We start from the raw sequence: 21,706 nt of genomic DNA, 5'->3' as shown, positions 1-21,706 counted from the left end.
CTGGAGCAAGTTGCTCCCTCATTTATCATATACAAAATGTATGAAACTCTCCTGTTTTCATTAGAATTATTTGAGGTTTTGTTGGTTTGTTTGCTTGGATTTTTGTTTTTGTTTTGTTTTTGTGTTTAAGTTTGGAGCCTTCACATGCAGATTAGTGAATTTCTCAGTTTGTTTCTCCCTGGGGGAGTCTCATTTTCTCTCCCCATGACTAACATGAAGCACATGAAACTATGAAGCACAGGCTGGGAAAGAGTTCCAATTTTATATTTTATGCCTTTCATAATGATATCACTGTAATGGTATCTTTCAGCCTTCATTATTGATATCTACTTTGCTTGATAAGGCCAAGTTATATTAAACTGTCATTCTTCATTAGAAGCCATTTTCTCAATTTCAAATTTTCTTTAAAAGCCCGTGATCTGCACTAAGCTATTTTTACGCAGATACCCATCTATATCTGTTTCTCCAGTGACCTCACCACCAATTCCAGGCCAATTTGCCCAAGATTTGATGGACATGGTCTTTTTCCTCAATTTTTTTGAATTCTCCTTTCACGAATTCCCATTGACCTTCCTGGCCCTTTCTTCCTCTTCTTCCTCTTCAGCTAATCTCAGCAGAGTCTCTGTGCCTGTGTAATGCGTAGCACTTAGCAGGGTCAGAATTAGGGTATGGCGACGGAGGCACCAGGTGCCAAAGTTAAGGGGGGAGCCAAAATACTGAATAATCAAGGTAATATTTAAATGCAATATTTTTAAAAATCAAAATTAATGTCAAACATTCAAGAGAAACAAAATATCAAAATTTTAAGATAGCCCATTTTTGCTTGCTTACTTGTTTTACAACCCTGTATTGATGCACAATGAGAACAGTCATTTCCAATCAGGCCACTGATTTCTAGTCAGCTCCTCATAGCCCTCACCGCCCACCCTGGGCGGCTTTATGAGGGTTGACAAAGGCACGCAAACATATTGGACAACATGAGGTTGCATATATAGTCATGGTTTTCAACTGTAAAGCATTATGTTTTTCCAGTTGGTTCGAGATATGGGAAGACATTTTGATAAGTATATACAGGGTGGCACATTTTTCTTTTTGCCTCAGAATCATGTATGTTTCAGCACAAACAGAACTATATCTTCCTAAAACAGTGTCTATACTCAAGATTGCTCTCCACACTTCATCCAGCCTGCCACTGGGTAATCGAGTGGGAGAGTTGAAATAGTACAGATAGCAGATAAACAATAGAGAGAGGGGTATTTATGAGGGTGACAAAAGGATTTGTTGTGAATGACTAAAGCAGTATTTTGGATGAGAAATGTATTTTTCCATGCATTCTCTTAAATACAAATACTTTTCGGTGGGATTCTGGCATCAGCTTTCCATCTTCTCTTCACTAAATGACTCTGTCAGTATTTAAGATTGTAGTCTCTGATCTGGTTCCTCCTGCACCCGTTTTCCCTATTTCTGCTCCTCATCGTTGCACCTCACACTGCTGCAAAGGGATGTCAGTCTCTCATTTCAGGAACTCTATTATTATTAGCTACTTAGACTGTGCCTCTGAAAATGCTCAGGGCAAAATGATGAACAGGTTCTTTGGAAGCTCTGCTTTCCTCCACTGTGCTCTAGAAATTGCTGGCTGCCTGTGTGCCTCTGCTGGACTGGCCAGGCTATCCCGTAACTCTCCACCTCCTTGCCCATCCAACCGCTGTGCCACAGTCACTGTGTCCTGGGCCCCTGGGCCCTGTCCCCACTGCATCCCTTCTGCCAGCATCAGCATTTTGAAGTACCTGTTTGAGGTGACAGAGTCCCATTCTAACCCATTGCTGTCTAGTTAATTCCAACTTATAATGACCCAATAGGGCCGAGTAGAACTGCCTCACAGAGTTTCCCAGCCTATAAATCTTTATGTAAGCAGACTGCCACATCTTTCTCTCACGGACTGACTTTTGGGTTCAAACCACCAACCTTTTGATTAGCAGCCGAGCTGCTTAACCAGTGTGCCACCAGGATTCCTGTCCCTCCCTTAGTGGATCTGTATCAGTCAAAAGTTAACCAGAAAAACAGAAACCACTTCAGGCATTATGTTGCCATTTTTATAGGTCGAAACCAGTCAAATATCAGCCATTTCTAATGATTCAAACTGTTATTTACAAGGAAGGGAATTTAATGAAGGGAATGTGTTACTCAGGTGGTGGAGGAACAAAGAAGCCAAACCGAAGAGAGCGGTTGCCCGGAGATTAGGAAGAGCAGGGTGCTTCTACCACCCCTACACTTAAGAGACAAAGGGAGGAGGCCTTATTACCAGAGTTCAGAGGTCAGGGTCACCGAAAGGTTGCTGGAAGGCTGGAACACCTATCTATTGGAAGCTGGAGCCACAGAGGAGAGAGAGCTGTTGCCCGAGCAGCCACTTAAGGCACAGAAGGAGGTGAAGAAATAGCCCTAGCTTTTTCCTACCCCTGCCCACCAGTGCTTCCATGTCAGCCAAACCCAGCCAGAAACCATATGGTGCAGAAGCCTTGGAAATACAACCAGGGCTCAGCATCCCACAGCACCTCCATGAAACAGAGCAAAGTAGAGAAAGGACAAGGAATGATCTGAGGGCAATCTGAGGGCCAGGATCAGCTCAGGGCCCAAATCATAAGGGTCCCATCACTGGGCAGCACTATGGCACTAGTGTAACACCATTAAACATTGTTCAGCCAGCATCAGCCCAGAGCTCTTGCTATCCAATCACTTCATTTCTAATGTTATGGAGACCACAAATACACAGGTCCTTCACTGTGCTTCAAAACTGCCTTTTTATTTGTACTTAACTTAAAGCAGATGGCTCTCTCCTTATGTATTTTAAGCAATTTTAGAGTTACTACCAGATTGCTTATTTTCTGAGGGAAATATCTTCATGTGCACTCATATCCATCAGTTTCAGTAAAGTAATAAACAGCATAATCACTGGGGAATGTTCCATTTAATGCTGACATCTTCTTGATGATGTGGTTATCCATTTAAGCTGCCCTCAAATTGAAGCAATCTCACTCATCTTTTTACACTGACTCTTATCCATTATCTTTCTTTCCTCTGCCCCAGGGACACTGGGTGGAGGGAGGGAGGGAGGGAGGGAGGGATGGATGGATGGATGGAGGGATGGAGGGATGGATGGAGGGATGGAGGGATGGATGGGTAGATGGATGGGTAGATGGATGGGTGGAGGGATGGGTGGAGGGATGGAGGGATGGGTGGGTGGGTGGATGGGTGGAGGGATGGAGGGATGGATGACAAAAGATGGATGGATGTTAATGGTAATGTTGATGTCACTGGATTTTAATATGGCCCTTCTTTTGGTGCTAAGGTTGATGCAGAGTTATAGGTGCAAAATGAGAACCTCTTCAATGTAATGCTTTGTCTTCAAACATAGCTAGATATTAAATTAAAAATAGTAAGAGATGATTTGCTAAGAAAGAGAGTTATCACTTGGGCATTCTTACCTGCAGGTGAGAAGAGTTGTTTGAATATGTTTTCTTTATTACATAATAAATAATATTCTTTTGCCTGAATTATTCAGGCTTTCTTCTTAATATTCACATTCCCTGTGCACTGAGCCTTTGCAAGATGCCATCAGTTCTCCCCACTCCCCATTGCCCTACAGTGTCCTAAGGAGTTGGATTTTTGTTATGACTTAACATTTTTATTATCGTAATATATGATTTTTTTTATATGATTAGGCTATGGTTTCATCAAACACAGTACATTACCCTTACTAAATCTTATAAATTGTTCAAAACCTGCTGTAAAATAAAAGCAGATGAAATACCTTATTTTAGGTACAATTGCCAATATCAAGGGCATGAAATTAACCAGGCATCTAACGCACTGAAGGCAGTCCAAGTGCCTTTTGTAGATTACCTGGGCATGTGTAATGCTTAGAAATTTGAGTTTGAAATAGCTCCAACTGGAACTATTAAAATATCAAAAAAATAGTTCATGCTTCAAAACTATCTTTTAAAAACAGAGATTTAGAGCCAGCTCTCTTGCGTTCTTCCCTTCTTCGCACATAGTGATACCTTCTAGCTGATGGACTGTGAAGTACTATAGTGATAGCTTCAAAATATGTATTTACAGAACCAGCTTACAAAATGCTTTGAAGCAGGAAGCGATTATTTTAAGTGGCTGAAAGACAAATATCTTATGCAACTGTAACTTAACAAAAGCCATTAAACACTATGATACCAGTACTCCTCCTATGAAGGATTTATAGTCCATTAAGAAGTAAGCAAAGAAAGATGTTAACCAGCTTGGATTAACAACATCCTGGGAATTCAAATATGCTTTTTGGCATGTTTTTGCTTTTGAACAAATTATCTATATGGCATAAAATGTCATCTTTTCCAAAATGACATTTATTGATATAAAAAAAGGATTTTAAATGTCAAATGGAAGACATCCCTAAAGGATCTTCGGTGTGATCACAGTATGGATTTCTTAGGCTTCAAAGTAAAAAGCTGCTACCTACAGCTGAATTTCCTTACCTTCTAATTAAATTAACTCTAAAGCTTTTAAAGCTTACCCCTTTCGTGGATTTCACCAGATTTTGGGTTTAAACACAAATGTTTGTTAGCTCTTCTTGACCTAAGTCTTTACCAACAAAATATAATAAAGATGCAACTGTGGATTAAGTAGAAACTAAGAGGCTTCAGGGCGAAAAAAAAAAAAATGTTCCTATAACATTTTAAATTTGCTTGTCCCTCAGGATGAAGGCTGGGGCTACATCACAATGCTTCAGTCACTGTAAATTTTCCCATAACAAATTGTAAAGCCTTTCCTCTACCCATGTTCTCGAACTTTCCTATGGAAGGCTTGTTAAAAACACAGGTTGTTGGGCCCCATCCCCAGTTTCTGATTCAGTCAGTCTGGGGTGGATCTCAGAATTTGCATCTCTGACAAGCATTGGTGGCGCAGCAGTTCAAATCCACCTGTCGATCCTTGGAAACCCTATGGGGTAGTTCTACTCTGTCTTATAGAGTTGCTATGAGTTGGAATCAACTAGATGGCAACGGGTTTGGAACAAGTTCCTGGGGAACACTGCTGCTGATGCCAGGGTGTGTTCTTCCCTTTTGGTTTTCTATTTCCAGCTCTTTGCACATGTTATTATAATACTTTACTTGGTCTTCTCAAGCCATCCTTTGAAATCTCCTGTTCAGTTATTTTACTTCATCATTCTTTCCTTTTACTTTAGCTGCTCGATGTTCAACAGCAAGTTTCAGAGACTCTTCTGATATCCACTTTGGTCTTTTCTTTCTTTCCTGTCTTTTTAATAACCTCTTGCTTTCTTCATGTATGATGTCCTTGATGTCATTCCACAACTTGTCTGGTCTTTGGTCATTAGTGTTCAACTGGTCATCTATTCTTGAGATGGTCTCTAAATTCCGGTGAGATATATTCAAAGTCATACTTTGGCTCTCATGGACTTGTTCTAATTTTCTTCAGTTTCAGCTTGAACTTGCATATGAGCAACTGGTGGTCTGTTCCGCAGTCGGCCCCTGGCCTTGTTCTGACTCATGACATTGAGCTTTTCCATCATCTCTTTTCACAGGTGTAGTCTGTTTGATTCCTGTGTATTCCATCTGGCAAGGTTGATGTGTATAGTCGCCATTTATGTTGGTGAAAAAGGGTATTTGCAATAAAGAAGTCGTTGGTCTTGCAAAATTCTATCATGAGATCTCTGGTATCATTTCTATCACCTAGGCTGTTTTCCAACTACTGATCCTTCTTCTTTGTTTCCAACTTTCACATTCCAATTATCAGTAACTATCAATGCATCCTGATTGCATGTTCAGTCAATTTTAGACTGCAGAAGTTGGTAAAAATCTTCAGTTTCTTCATCTTTGGCCTTAGTGGTTGGTGCATAAATTTGAATAATAGTCATATTAACTGATCTTCTTTGTAGGCGTATGAATATTATCCTATCACTGACAGCATTGTACTTTAGGATAGATCTTGAAACGTTCTTTCGAGGATGAATGCAATGCCGTTCCTCTTCAAGTTGTCATTCCCAGCATAGTAGATCATATGATTGTTGGATTCAAAATGGCCAATACCAGTCCATTTCAGCTCACTAACTAATGCCTAGGATATTGATGTTTATGTGTTCCATTTCACCAATTAAAACAACCCGTTGCCGTCGAGTCAATTCCAACTCATAGCGACCCTATAGAACAGAGTAGAACTGCCCCATAGAGTTTCCAAGGAGCACCTGGTGGATTTGAACTGCTGACCTTTTGGTTAGCAGCCGTAGCTCTTGAACCACTACGCCACCAGGGATTCCATTTCACCAATATTGATATATTAACTAAAGACTATAGCTTACATCAGGGTTCTCTCTTTGTGTTGTACAGTTCTATGGGTTTTGACAAAGGTATACGACGGCACTGGGTTATAATGTCATGTTCCACCATTACGGTATCATATAGAATAGCTTCACTACCCTAAAAATGCCCTATACTTCACTTACTCATCCCTCCCTCCCCCTGAATCCCTGGCAACCACTGATCTTTTCAGTGTCTCTATAGTTTTACTTTTTCCAAACTATATAGTTGGAATCATTCTGATTGGCTTCTTTCACTTAGCAATATGCATTTAAGGTTCCACTATGCTTTTTTGTAGCATGATAGCTCACTTCTTTTTACTGCTGAGTAATACTCTGTTGTATGAATGTACCATAGTTTGTTTAACCATTCACCTATTAAAGGACACCTTGGTGTCTTCCAACTTCGACAATTATGAACAAAGCTGCTTACAACATTCATGTGCAAGTTTTTGTGTGGACTTGTTTTCAACTCATTTGGGTCAATACCTAGGAGCACGACTGCTAGATCGACTGGTCAATCTATAGTTAGCTTTGTAAGCAACTGCCAGACTGTCTTCCAAAGTGACTGTACCATTTTGCATCCCTACCAGCAATGAATGAGAGTTCCTGTTGCTCCATATCCTCATCAGAATTTGGTGTTGTCAGTGTCTTAGATTTTAGCCATTTTAATAGGTGTGTTGTGGTATCTCATTGTTGTTTTAACTTGAAATTCCCTAATGACAAAATCATGGTTGCCATGGGTCAGAAAGGACTCCATGGCAGCAGGTTTGGTTTCTTGGTTTAAGTACAAAATATGTTAAGCATCTTTTCATATGTTTATTTGCCATCTGTATATCTTCTTTGGCGAGGTGCCTGTTCAGATCTTTTACCCATTTTGTAATTGAGTTGTTGGTTTTCTTATTGTTGAGTTTTGTGTTCTTTGTATATTTTGGATGTGTTTTGCAAATATTTCTCCCCAGTCTGTGTCTTTTCATTCTCTTAACATTGTATTTAACAGAGGAGAAAATTTTAATTTTAACGGAGTTCAACTTTTTTTTTAATGGATTGTGCTTGTAGTGTTGTATCTAAAAAGTCATTGGCAAATCCAAGTGAGTTAACTTTTATACATGTCTGTCTTAGTCATCTACTGCTCCTATAACAGAAATACCATAAATAGATGGCTTTAACAAAGAAGAATTTATTCTCTCATAGTCTAGTAGGCTACAAGTCCAAATTCAGGACGTCAGCTCCAGGAGTCTTTCTCTCTCTGTTGGCTCTGAAGGAAGGTCCTTGTCATCAATCTTCCCTTGGTCTGACAGCATCTAAGCATAGGAACCACAGTTCCAAAGGACATACTCTCCTCCCAGTGCTGCTTTCTTGGTGGTATGAGGTACCCCTGTGTCTCTGCTCACTTCTCTCTTTTATATCTCAAAAGAGGTTGGCTTAGGTGCTATCTAATCTTGTAGATCTCATCAATATAACTGCTGCCAATCCATCTCATTAACATCATAGTGATAGGATTTACAACACATAGGGAAATAACACGAGATGACAAAATGGTAGACAATAATACAATACTGGAAATCATGACCTAGCCAAGTTGACAGATATTTGGGGGGGACACAGTTCAATCCATGACAATGTCTAATTTATTTTGTCCTTATTTAGGTATTCACAAATTGGATGTATTCTTCAAACTTGCATGTTTGCGGTATATCTTTTTAAATATTCTTCTTAAATATCCCATAATTGTATGATTATGTCTGAAACTATCTTGCCTGAAACACATTAGACATGGCTGGCAACACCGACTCTTCAGCTCGAGTTGCTAATCTCCCAATACTGTGTGGAATCAGATTCTGATTTCTCAGGCTTAATTCAATCTGCTTTTCCTTATCACATGTACTTTGACTCTTCAGCCTTTCCATTTTTCCATTTGGCTCATTAATTTCAGCACTAGCCTCATGAAGACCTGGGGTTTAACAGGGTGAACTACTCTTCTGAGAAAAATTTTATTGCTAATAAATACAATTACTCTTTTATTGTGGAATTTTATGAGGAATTTAAACAAGGCTTTTGCTAAAATGTCAGTCTCACATTTGTTAAAATGTATCTGAGGTAATTTTCCTTTACTTGAAATTGCTGCGGTCTATGTTTTCACTGTAAAAAGATCTCTCTGGACTCCTTACTTGGCAATTACTCAAATCTCAGCTGCCAAACTCTCCCTAAGCAGAGTTGGGAAGACAATGTCAGCAGACCTGCCTTTCTCAGCACTTGGAAACACTATTATACCACCTGGTAAATAGGATTTAGGTTTAGAGATTTCATCATTGAAAACTGAAAGGCTGACCTTCTGTCTTCTGTGATGTGTTAGTAAACCCATGTGCCTCTGCTTGGCAGGGTCATTGCTCTGTGCTATAAGTAACATATCATTTGTAAGGGTTTAGTAATGCCACTTCATTGGACCACCTCCCTTTTCTATCAAACTTTTTACAACATATGATGGATCTAGCACCTTGTTAAGCTACCAGTGGTTCTTTGAGACCATGGGTATATTGCCCCAATGGTAGCCTTATTAAGGACTTCATCCCTGATACCATATGAAGAGTTTATTAATCTCTTTCTCTGCCTTAGTTTCTTTATCTGCAAAGTGTAGGTGAAAATGCCTCATAAATTCCTTGTGACCTTTAGGTAAGAGAACATACATAAAAGGTGCTCAATGAATTGGGCTTATTGTAGTCTTTTCAGCTACTGTAAGCACCTGAGGTAGGAAATATATTTATCTTACTCATTTCTATACCCCCAGTTAGTGCCTTGCAAGTACATGGCAGATGGTAGGTACTCACTAATTATTTGTTGAGTGAATGTAAGCATGCATCCATGAATGAATGAAACTCTGGCATAGAGGAAAACATCAACAGCTTTTGCTTTTTTCATTTGTGGAAATAAAATGGATATGTTAAGAAAATTGAGATTTGGTGTTAAGCCTATCACAAATTAATTTTGGGTAAGACTTTTAATTATTCCTGAGCCTCAGATTCTTCACCTATTAGTGAGGTAACAAAGCCTCCTTGCCTTTCTGAGAAGGATATTAATAGACATAAATGAAATAAAGAATAAGCATATCGAAAAGAAAACAATCGCAAAATATGCCAGCAAAGAAAGAGCATATTGGGACTCATTAAAGGAAAGATGGAGAAAGAACAAACACACGTGATCTTGGATGCAAAGGTTCCCCAGGGCAGCAAGACCTTGTGCAGTGCATGTAAATGTAACTGTCAGGAGAGAGGGGCCAGACATATACAACACACGAAACAGAAGGAGAACTAAGACCAAAGCAAAAGAAAAGTTTGCGTTTATTAAGTAACTGAGGTTGAATCAAAAAATGGGACAAGTTTTGGTTTGGCATGGGAAATAAATTATAAATATGTATGTAATGTAATTATCTCTTGTACCATTTTTTTAAAACCTTTGAAGATCAGAAAGGATAAAATATTTGGAAGTGCTTTACAATGTGTAAAATGCCAAATAGAAATAAAATTACTTGGTATTTTGTGGCTAAGCCATCACATTTAGTGCACCATGAAGTCACCAAAAACTTTGAGATTTGGAATATTTAGAGCCCCTCCTTAAGACTTTCTCATTCCTCTCATCTAAAAAACTAAGAATACTCTAAGACATGAGAATCATAACACTTCACAGTTCATTAATAGCACTACCGGGTCTTTGGTTCACTCAAACTCTTTATGGAATTAAAAACAAACCCACTGCCATCAAGTCGATTCCAATTTACAGAGAACCTATAGGACGGAGTAGAACTTCCCCCATAGGGTTTCCAAGGAGCGGCTAGTGGATTCGAACTGCCAACCTCTTGGTTAGCAGCTGAGCTCTTAACCACTGCACTACCAGGGCTCCTTATGGAATGAAGTGAGGTTTAAATAAATAAAATTTGTGTTTAAGTCTTTGACAATCATCTTAATTTGCCAAGTCCCAAACTATTTAAAAAAGTCTAAGAAGAGATTAATTAAATCAGTTTATAATCTTCTCTTTCATGTAATGAGATCTTTCTATTAAGCTTTAATCTAAAGAATATTCTACAACATCAATAACATCACAGGAGTTCTATCCGTTATTTATTGTGTGTTGTACATCTTATAGTAACAACTTACTTTTCACTTAACCAATGATTTTTTTAAAAATACTAGTTATCTGGAAACCAAAGACTTAAAGAAGGTACTTATCTACAGGGCTAATAGTCTATTCAAACCATGACTTCATCTACTTTGGGAAACCCTGGTGGCATAGTGGTTAACACCTATGGCTGCTAACCAAAAGGTCGGCAGTTCTAATCCACCAGGCACTCCTTGGAAACTCTATGGGGCAGTTTTACTCTGTCCTACTCTGAGACCAGAAGAACTAGATTGTGCCCAGCTACTACTACCAACAATTCTGATCAGGGCCACAATAGATGGACCCTGATAGAATGGGAGAAAAATGTGGAACAGAACCTCAAATTCCTATTAAAACACACATGCACACACTTACTGGACCATTTGAGACTGGAGGACTCTACAAGACTATTGCCCTAAAATACCCTTTAAAACTTGGATGGAAACTAGCCCCTGAAGCCACCTTTTAGCTAAATAACAAACTGGCTTATAAAATAAAGATTATCGCCTGTGAGTACTGTGCTTCTTTAAAAAAATCATCTATATGAGACCAAATGGTCAGCAATTACTGTACCTTAAAACAAAGATGAGAATGTAAGGGGACAGGGAAACTAGATTAATAGAAACAGAACAACCAAGCCAAACCAAAAAACCAAACCCACTGCCATAGAGTCGATTCCAACTCATAACGACCCTAGAGGGTCACTATGAGTCATGAGTCGGAATTGACTGGACGGCAATGGGAACAGAACAACCAGAATGGAAATATTGAGAATGTTCATACATTGTGAAGAACGTAATTACTATCACTGAACAATCTGTGTAGAAATTGCTGAATAGGAACCTAAACTGCTGTGTAAACCTTCACTGCAAACACAATAAAACATTATTAAAAAAAAAAAAAAAACAGTTCTCTGAATTTTCTCGTTCTCAACCCTGGCTACACATTAGAATCGCCTGGAAAGCTTTATAAACATACCCATGCAGGAGGCCCTCCCTGAGGTCCTAGTTCAATTCCTTTGCAGTAGTTGCCTGGTATTGATACAGTTCTTAAAGTTCCCCAGGATTCTAATATGCAGCCAGGACAGAGAACCTCTCAGCCTTTTGATTAATGGTCTTCAAATACCTCAACTGAATTCCATTAACTGCCTTTGGAAAAAGTAAAGAATAATTTTTAAGGGTGAAATCATAACTCTCATTCAAATATAAAATAAACACATGTCAAAGAGTTTATTTAATTCATTAATTAATGAGTGAAGATGTTACAGTTGGTTCAAAGGAGAATCCAAAGAATAGACAAAATATAAGCCAAGGATCAACAAACTATGGGCCAAATCTAGCCTACCACCTCTTTTTGTACAACCCACAAGCTAAGAATATTTTTAACATTTTTAAAAGGTCGGGGAAAAAAGATTATAATATTTTGTGACATGTAAAAATTATGTGAAATTGAAGTTCGGTGCCCATAAATAAAGTTTTATTGGAACACATCCACGACCATTCATTGACATACAGTCCATGACTACAGCAGTATAGCTGAGTAGTAGTGATAGAGAGTATATGGCCTATAAAGCCTAAATTATTACTATCTAGCCCTTTTTCAGAAAATTTTGACAACCTCTGATATAGTTACCGTATTTTTAAGCAAATAATTGCATACCTTCTACATTTGTTTGCTAACCGTTCCCTCCTCCTCCTTCGTTGGGGAAGGGGCCTATAAAGGGGCATCAGTAACAAAAAGTGAGGATCATCAAGGGCCTTATTGGAGGCTGGCTACCATACCATGTAATGTTTTGTGTGCCTTCTACAGTCCCAAATTCACATTTTATTTAATCTTGTTCTTTACTATTTTCATGGATACATTTTCATGGATACATATGAAGTCATAAACAGAAAAAAAAAGTACTGATTATTTGAGTTTTCAACTCAGAAGTGACAAAATACACACATATCTTATCAATAATCTCAGAATAAATAATTCAGAAGCTATCTGAAATTGAACTATGACCGCATTATTAAAAGCTACAATGTGACTGCATGTTAGATCTACATAACAATGACTTCATTTGTCCCAAAATGTCCATTTCATCAGAGAAGATAAACTTGGATTTTGTTAAGGCTGCCAACAAACCTGACCAAGACATAGATGGGCTCTTTTTCCAAAAGCATACTCACGATTTCCTTACCTAGTACTGATTTGAAATTGAAAGCAATTAAAGATCATGTTACACAAAATGAAGAGAGAAAGAAAGAGAGGTGTGATATGGCTTTCAGCTCTGTAGTTTCTACATTATATGAGGAAGTGTTTAAGTCCAATAAGATTTCACAGATTCAGCATTTTTGTTTAGTGAGGGAAGACTGGAAAAAATATGCCTTTTATTGATGGTTTGAGAAAAGAGGAATGCAGCATGTTAAAGTACATAGACATACATATTTCATTCTAATGATAATTACTGGTCAAGCAGACACCCACACTTGCAGCCTTGGGCTGCCTCTCTTAATTACCTATTTCAGTCACCTAAGAAAGACAGAAATAACAGATACATAAAGAACTCCAATAGTTCACATGAAGTAGCAAATGCGGAGTGTATAATTAACTGGGAGCTTAAAAAATGGCTTAAAGTAGGAGGAGAATTTTTTCAGACATCCGAAGCACCTTGTACAGTGCCTAGAACATAAAAGCAAAAAAACCACTTGCTGTTGAGTCAGTTCCAGCACATGGTGACCCCATGCGTGTCAGAGTAGAACTGTACTCCGTAAGATTTTTTGATGGCTGTGATCTTTAGGAAGTAAATCGCCAGGACTTTCTTCCAAGGTGCCTCTGGGTGGATTCAAACTGCAAACCTTTCGGTTAGTAGCTGAGAGCTTAACCATTTGCACCACCAAGGGACTCCTTGCCTAGAACATAACAGGTGCCAAATAAATACTAATTTCCTCCCATCCCATCCTCAATCCTGCCTTCCAAGATTTTAAAAGTAGGATTTTGAAGACATAACCCCATAGAAACCTTTAAGTAAAATAGTAAAAGTGAACAATAACGTTCTCCAGGGTTTAGAAATTAAATTTCTTACCAATTTCAGTTTAAATCCAGATGTTATCTTACTGTTGTTAATAATAAAGAGCTGGTAGTAAAATATTTTGCTTCTGTGGTGGTTCTGCTCAAGACCTTTATTTAATATGTAAACACATTTGAAATTTCACATTTATTCCAGATAACAAAGGAGCTATTTTTTATCTGAAGAAGTTTACAAAAATCTAAAAATAATATATCAGTCACTTTCTTCCTTGAGGAATATGCTGAGCCCTGGCTAGTATATCATTTTCTGATATACTTTGAATCTCTAAGTTCAAATTTGTTTGTTTTTAATGTATCAGAAAATTTTTCTTCTGTCATAGCTTTGAGTACTTCCTGTTCATTTGTTCTGTTCTCTTATTTGAGAATATGAATTAAAAAATGTTGGGTGTCCTTTGTCTTTCTTCCACATTTATCATCTTTTCTATAATCAGTTTCTTATCTTTATTACATATATATAAAGATATATATATAATTTTTTAATAATTTCTTAAAGCCTGTCATGACTGACCTTGACTCCCTTCAATCATGTTTATTCCATCTTTTTATTTTTTTAATAAAATAACACATAATTTAAAGAGTCAAATAGGTTTTTCCCTACTCCTCCTGCTTAGTGCAGCTAAAAATCCTGGACCTCATATATAAAATAAACTGTTTTATATGTAATTCCTATCCTTGGGGACAGGGAATTTTATCTGTTTTGTTCACTGAAGTATCCCAGCACCTGGAACAATGATTTATATATTGTAAGCTCTCAATATCTATTTAATAAATGAATGACTAATAAACACTTATTTTCTATCTCCATAATATTCCAAAATGGAAGGACTAACTTTCTTGTTACTGTAAATAAGGATGGAGCCCTAGTGGCGCAGTGATTAAGAGCTCAGGCTGCATAACGAAAAGCAGCTGTTCGAATTACTAGGTGCTCCTTGGAAACTGTATGGGGCAGTTCTACCCTGTCCTATAGGGTTGCTAGGAGTCAGAATCAACTTAACAGCAATGAATTTTTGTTTTTAATACATATAAATATGGATGGATTTGTATGATATGGAATTAAAAACTAGCTGGTTATGCACTTGAAGATCAAGGTGGACTGTGGAATTTCTTCTTTTTTAGATCTCTTAACATGAAAAAGCCAGCCACTTGATTTAGTGTTTATGTGTAACCTTTCCTAGTAGCATTTAAGGAGCCTTGATCTGTGCTGACTCTCACGCCCTGCTTTGTCCTTCTCTGGCTATCCTTATGGATGGCTTCTGGCTCGCCTCATTTTCACCTTTGAAGTTTGTCTCATCTGGGCTTCAGTGCATCTTAAGCTTGGACCTGAGTTCACCTAGTTTAGGTCAGACCATTGTATCTGTGGCTCTTGCCTTTGGACAGGTACCCTACCCAGGAAGTATCCAAAATAATCATTTACACTTAGCAGCCCAGGCTCTAACCAGCACCGTCACGACTCACGCATACATATAAACATACCCCCACAACATCATGGCAACTGCTACACATCCTCTAGAATAACAGCTAAGAAACCAATTTATTTAGAGTCTATTTATTTTGCGTATTTCATGATGAAATAAATGGCTTTAGCTTTTAGTGCTTGAGTTTCTGATTATAGTATAAAAAACCATTGTTGTTGGAATGGCATATGTTGCTGCCATGTGTAATTCTTATGTAAGAATCGTATGAAAACATAATTATTTGAAGCACAGTTATAAGTGGTGATAAGGTTTGGATGACATTTCTATTTCAAAAGTCTTGACCATAGCCAAGTTGCTTCAATCTTAAGCCAAAAGAGAGTGGGGAAAAAAAAAAAAAAAAAACCCGTTGCCATCGAGTCAATTCTGACTTAGAACGACCCTCCAGGACAGAGTAGAATTGCCCCATATGGTTTCCAAGGAGCACCTGGTGGATTCAAACTGCCGACCTTTTGGTTAGCAGCTGTAGCTCTTAACCACTAAGCCACCAGGGTTTCCCAAAAGAGAGTGGAATGAGCCTTTAAAGTTACATTAAGTAGATCTGTTAGATTCAGCAAATAAAAACACAGGATGCCCAGTTAAATTTGAATTTCAGATAAATAACAAATTTTTTTTAGTATAAATACATCCCAATGGGCATCCTGTATTTCACCTGGCAACCTAACATTTAAATAGTTAACTGTTTTATCAGTGAAATAAGTTGGTTAGGTTTATTGTGAATGTGAACAATTAACGTTAACAGGCCACAAAGCGAAGGGGTTAGAAATTCATTTTTGCTGGTTGGTGACATAATGCAGCAGCCTATGTTTAGTTGATAAAAGTCTATACAGTGCTACAGGTTTGAGTAATGAGATTCTGGCCCAGGAGCTGAATGAAGACATCTGTTACTGTGCTTCTTGTCTCAGATTTCCCTGACCCTCAATTATTTGTAGAAGCCAGAAATCACACCATAGGAACAGAAATCCAAACACATTTTCACGTGGCACAAAGAAGTCAAATCAAATCACTGATAACACTTGAAGCCTTTCAGTTTACTCATTCCACTTCCTTCCATGGAGATGTGAATGAAACTACAAGTGTACATCCAGAAAGCGCTTAGGTGTTAGGAGATATCGTTTCTGGCAGTTGAGTGAATTATGGGTAGACACACCTAAACAACCCTCCTTAGGTGAGAGAAAAGAGGGCGCTTCTCTGAAATCTGGGCATAACGCACCAACGGGCAGGCTTTATTTTAGGAAAGTAATAAAACTAATATAATTTCACCTTTCAGAGCAGTTTATTACTTGGTGTTTCAGTATTGGTGATTGCACTGTAGTAAATAGCTGACAGAGAGTCCAAAGATTGTATCTGCCTCCAGACAGTCCCTCCATCATGCTTAGCATTTGGATTTCAACAGCACTTTCCCTCGTATTTGCCAAAATGCCACCGAAACATTCACAGAAAACTCCCTGTTTTGATCTACCTAGTGCCTTAAATATAGTCAGTGGCCTGGATCTAAGTTTATTGAAATAATAATCATCCAATCTCTTTGATCTGAAAGCTTCATATAACCTCTTTCTTAGTTCATAAATCTTTACAGGATTTTAATTTTTTGCACAAAAAAGGAAGTGGACTTCAGTAGAAAGCAATGCAGAAATTATCAGAAAATAATGTAAAGGTGACAAAGCCCTTAAATATTATCAAATACTTAGGAAGTTGTTTGGTCAATATAGAGGTCCCTAGGTGGCACAAACGGTTACGTGCTTGACTACTAGCCAAAAGTTTGGCTGTTCAAGCCCACACAGAGGCATCACAGGAAACAGCCTGGTGATCTGCTTCAGAAAGGTCACAGCCTTGAAAACCCTGTGGGGCAGTTCTGTTCTGAAGACATGGATTTGTCATGAGTCGGAATTAATTCAACAGCAACTAATAACAACAACACGGCCAATATAAAGTTCAGTATGTGTGTCACCCACACCTTTACATTCACAAATATCATCTGCAAATTGGCAGATTATTCAGTGAGATTATCCAATTTTGGAAAACTACCAAAATGGGATAACTGGGGTCCAAAAAAATTCAATTGCATAAAATGCAAGATTGCATTACTGGAAGGTGAATAAAATGAGTGGACAAAACTGTGTACAGCTAGCTGTCTTGGACATCTGGTGGGCCTGGGGTATGATCCAAATCTATTCCAATGCCAGCTAGAGTATGGCACCACCTGGTGACCTGGTCAGTTCGCATGACCTGTCCCCAGGTATGTTCTGTCTGGCTTGGCAGTAATTCCACCCATTCTAGGTAGTTGGTGCTCTTTTCTTTAGTCTCCTCTATCCAGAGAGATTGGACCTAAATAAAGCTGGGGCACAGGGACCCATCCTCTATTTGCCTAGGATCGGACATAGGACTGCCTGCCATTTCTATATCAATCTGTCATTTTTTTAAATATGACCTTTAAAATGGCCAGGGCAAACTCTATATATTTTTAAAGCCAAATCTAACTTTGGATTTTCTTTTTCTCTTCTCTTTCTGCTCTTTGGGGAATGCCTGGTCATAATGAAATTGGTCTCAGGACCTTCCCCCACAGACAGTTCTTGGTCTCCACCTGCTACGGTGGAGGCCTCTGCCTCACAACCAGAGACTCTACCTTTCTTTACGGGATCAAGGGTCTTCTCCCTGACTGATCAAAGTGTCACAGACATAATGGCCACTGACCCAACAGCATTTGTGCCAGGGATAACCATCCCCACTGACGATTACGCTGCCATCAGCCAATCTGCTACAGAAATTTCACATTCTCCTGCATTTTCAAAAGACAGCAGATTGAGTACAGACAACCAGTATACAGTCAGAGACCTAGATGAAATGGGCCTGTCCAACACTCCTGCCTTGTCTGAGGTACCAAGACACAGTGGATATGTTTCTACCCCAGGTCATTTCTTGGAGAATACCACTCCTGTCCCAGCTTTACAGTATATCACCACTAGATCTATGACCATCGCTCCCAAGGGCCAAGAGCTGGTAGTGTTCTTCAGTCTGCGTGTTGCTAACATGCCCTTCTCCAACGACCTGTTCAACAAGAGCTCTCTGGAATACCAAGCTCTGGAGCAACGATTCACTCAGCTGGTGAGTCAGCACCACTTATTCTCCTATTGGAGACTTGTTTCTTTTTTGTTGTTGTCCTCACATCATAATGTAATGACTGGCTGTATTAAGCAATGCAGGTTAGAAGAGACAAACCTGTGGGACCACTGTTGCTGAAGGCATTCAGTTAGAGTGTTGAGATGGATTCTGATCCACTCAGACAAGTGAGCTCTGTGGTGGAAGTACAGCCTAATGTGAACAAATATACCTAAAATCTTTTCAATATGGTCTTCCCTAACTTAGTTTACCCAGGAATAACACATAGCCACTCAAGTATTGAACTTGGAATTTAAAAAGAGTGCAAGTGGGCTTTTCCTAAGTTGTAATGCCACAAGCTTCTTTCCAGCCATTTGACCAAAGAAAACAAATCTAGTGTGGCCTTGCAAAAATAAGGCAGAGAGTTCAGGTACAAAGGGCTTCTTTTTTATTTCCCTTTAAGTTCTCATAAACCTAAAAAATGGCTAATGTGCTTATCATCCCTGATCGCTAACAAAGAAAATGAAAAGATGATCATGATGACATGTATCTTAGATATAAAACACCCCCAAAGTGCACGTTTATTCTGTTTCTGTATGTACAATAAGAAATACATATAAAATAAGGAATGCTGGACTATTTGACACCTTACACACAATAATGGGCAATTAATGTCAATTACATAGTGCATATCTTACAGAGTACTGAATTTCTGAGAATAACAGGAAAAAATATTTGTATGATTCATGTAATTTAATTATACAAATTAAAATTTACATAAAAGCTAATTTATTCAAATGAACCTTTACTGTAAAGTACTTTCTCTAATTTTCCCACCCCCACAATGGGATAAGTACATATTAGAAGAGTCCCAGTGAATAGTCCCAGTGAACGAGGCCCAGGTGTATTAATTAGGGTATATGCTAACCTGCCATAGTGCAGATACCAAGAATATAGAAGCTTAAATAAGATACAATTTAATTTCTCTTTCATTTGATGGCCTGATGGGACACTTCTGCTCTATAATGTCATCCAGGAATCCACACTCTTTCCTTCCTATAACTCTGCCAACCCTAAGGGTGTTGTCCGCATCCACATGGTCAAAGCTGGTTCAGCAGCACATGCCTGTTTCCCCTCATGAGAAGGGGTAAAGAGAGGAAACCCAAGGCAAACCATTTCCTTATAAGCAAGTGATACCAAAGTGGCTCACATCACTTCCGCTCCTGTCCCATTGGTGGGACCTAGTAACATGGCCACATCTTGATGCAAGGAGGCTGGGAAATGTGGTCTCTAGATAGGCAGCCCATTTCCCAGGAAGAACAGGAGAATGGATTTGGGGGAAGGGGAAAGCTAGTAGTCTGCACATTAGGTGAAGACTCGGAGTTCCTACCAGAGGCCAAAGCATTGCTAAGGGACAAAGAACGAGACAAGTCAAAGTAAGTAAGAGAAAATCAAGGAAGAGTTGATTTAGGAATGGGGGAAAAAAAAAAGTCTTACATTTTGTATACGATTTCATTTTATTTTCATAATAACTTTGTAACAGGGGTATTAGACTATGGGTCAGAATCAGACAGCCAAAATTTGGGTGGGGTGGGGACAGCAACAAAGATAAAGCAGGTCTGGGCCAAACCTGGGAGGATACAGCTTGCATCTTTGTGCTCTTTGGGTGCTCAGGTGTGTGGTTCTTGACTGAGAGGGCTAACTTGCAGAGCCAGGGACAAGTAAATGTTTAGAATATTTCTGAAAAATGGTCTCAAAGATGGCTGTACCTTACAAGAGGTAGGTATGGTAAACTGAAACAAAATCCCCTGGAGCACATTTTTGAGATTACTAAATTGTAGCTTGGAAGGGGTTTCTAAGGAACCACATTTTCCTCCCCCTTCCAGTTCAGATCGGTGGTTATGGGGCTTAGTAAAAGTCACACAGCTGGTTAAGGACAGTTCCAGGACCGGTACCCAAGGTTCTTAACTGCCAGTTCCCTGTTATTTCCACTGTCCTGCATTTGCATTGACCATGAAACATATCCTGCATAGACAGACAGGCTGATGCTTAACTGTTGTTTATTTCAATAGGTCATTTCAAATTGGTTGCTTCCAAACGGATGTCCCATTTGCGCAGGCATAGGTCAGTCTACTCCTGGGCTCAGCTTGGAACATGTGTTTATTTACTGGACTCTTTTAAATAACTGAACCTGACGTTCTAGTTTGGATGACAGCATTGACCTGGGTTTTTGTTTTTTAATCCTCTGTTCTCACAATTCATCATGAAGAAAATCACTGCCCATCTATCTCAATATACGAATAGGAAGGTAGAAACATGGAACATAATCACTGCAAATAGATCATTAAATAGTGATGTTCTGGTCTCACATTAAATCCAAACACAAAAAATAAAGAGCAAGTGAGATTTATGCCTCAGATAATAAAAAGTGAGCAAGATGAAATCAGCAGCAGCTGAGCACTTACAGCGTCGTTAAGAATAAACCATCTTTTATTTTGCAGCTGGTTCCATATCTACGATCCAATCTTACGGGATTTAAGCAACTCGAAATACTTAACTTCAGAAATGGGAGTGTGATTGTGAATAGTAAAATGAGGTTTGCTAAGTCGGTGCCATATAACCTGACCAAGGCCGTGCACAGGGTCTTGGAGGATTTTCGTTCTGCTGCAGCCCAACAACTTGATCTGGAAATAGACAACTACTCTCTCGACATTGAACCAGGTAAAAGCGTCCAACTCAGAAAGTTGTTTTTGGTTGTTTTATTGTTGTTGTTTTTCAAGCCTGCAGTTCAACTATCAGGCCAGAAAAACACCAATAAAATCATACTTGACAGAATAACATTCCAGAAGCTATAACTAACTAACCAACCAGCTGCCATCGAGTAGAGCCTGACTCATGGAGACAGTATGTGTATCAGAGTAGAACTGTGTTCCACCGGGTTTCCAAGAACTCATTTTTCTGAAGCAGATTGCCAGACCTTTCTTTCAAGGCACCTTCAGATTGACTCAAACCTTCAACCTTTTTGTTAGCAGCCAAGAACCTTAACCATTTGCTTTACCCAAGGATTCCTCAGAAGTTATTAAAAAGTAGGGTTCTAAAACAGGTGTTAAAGTTTTTCTACATCAAAAACAAAGAACAAGCACACCTCTCGCTTCACAATCTCAGAGCTTTAATTACCACTCAGAACTAAACTTCTGCTATGTTTGGGAAATATATGTATATAAAAAATGTAGCCCACAGCCAAACTAATTTACATTCTTCTAGAAGTCAAGAGCATCTTCTCAGTGAACTGTAACAACTGGGGTCTCCTACCTAAGAAAACTTCCAATCGCATGTCAGAATGGCTTCTTCACTGCATAATTCAAGATGAAATGGGCAGCTTCAGAATTTAAGCCTGGAAAAAAGTCACTTCACCATCACCAAAGAAAGAAAATAATTTCCCCTCCCAATCATATACCCTAGATCAGTTTCCATGTGCAGATTAAAACAAAGAAAAATTAGATGTGCAGAAAACCCTTAAAGATAATGAGGTTTTGGCCTGAACTTACAT

The 21,706-nt window shown here is 38.8% G+C and overlaps 1 protein-coding gene across 1 annotated transcript in view; it reads left to right on the top strand.

Moving 5' to 3' along the window:
- IMPG1 (interphotoreceptor matrix proteoglycan 1) overlaps positions 1-21,706 on the top strand; it is a 127,425-nt gene that overhangs the window by 63,287 nt on the left and 42,432 nt on the right. Inside the window, 2 exon segments of the mRNA XM_064294647.1 lie at positions 17,624-18,162; positions 20,658-20,877. Coding sequence (XP_064150717.1) covers positions 17,624-18,162; positions 20,658-20,877 — 759 coding nt within the window.

Source organism: Loxodonta africana, chromosome 1 (genome assembly GCF_030014295.1).
Source record: "Loxodonta africana isolate mLoxAfr1 chromosome 1, mLoxAfr1.hap2, whole genome shotgun sequence".
NCBI classification, from domain to species: Eukaryota; Metazoa; Chordata; class Mammalia; order Proboscidea; family Elephantidae; genus Loxodonta; species Loxodonta africana.
The sequence above is the reverse complement of the archived record's forward strand: the minus strand, read 5'-3'. Positions and strand labels throughout refer to the sequence as shown.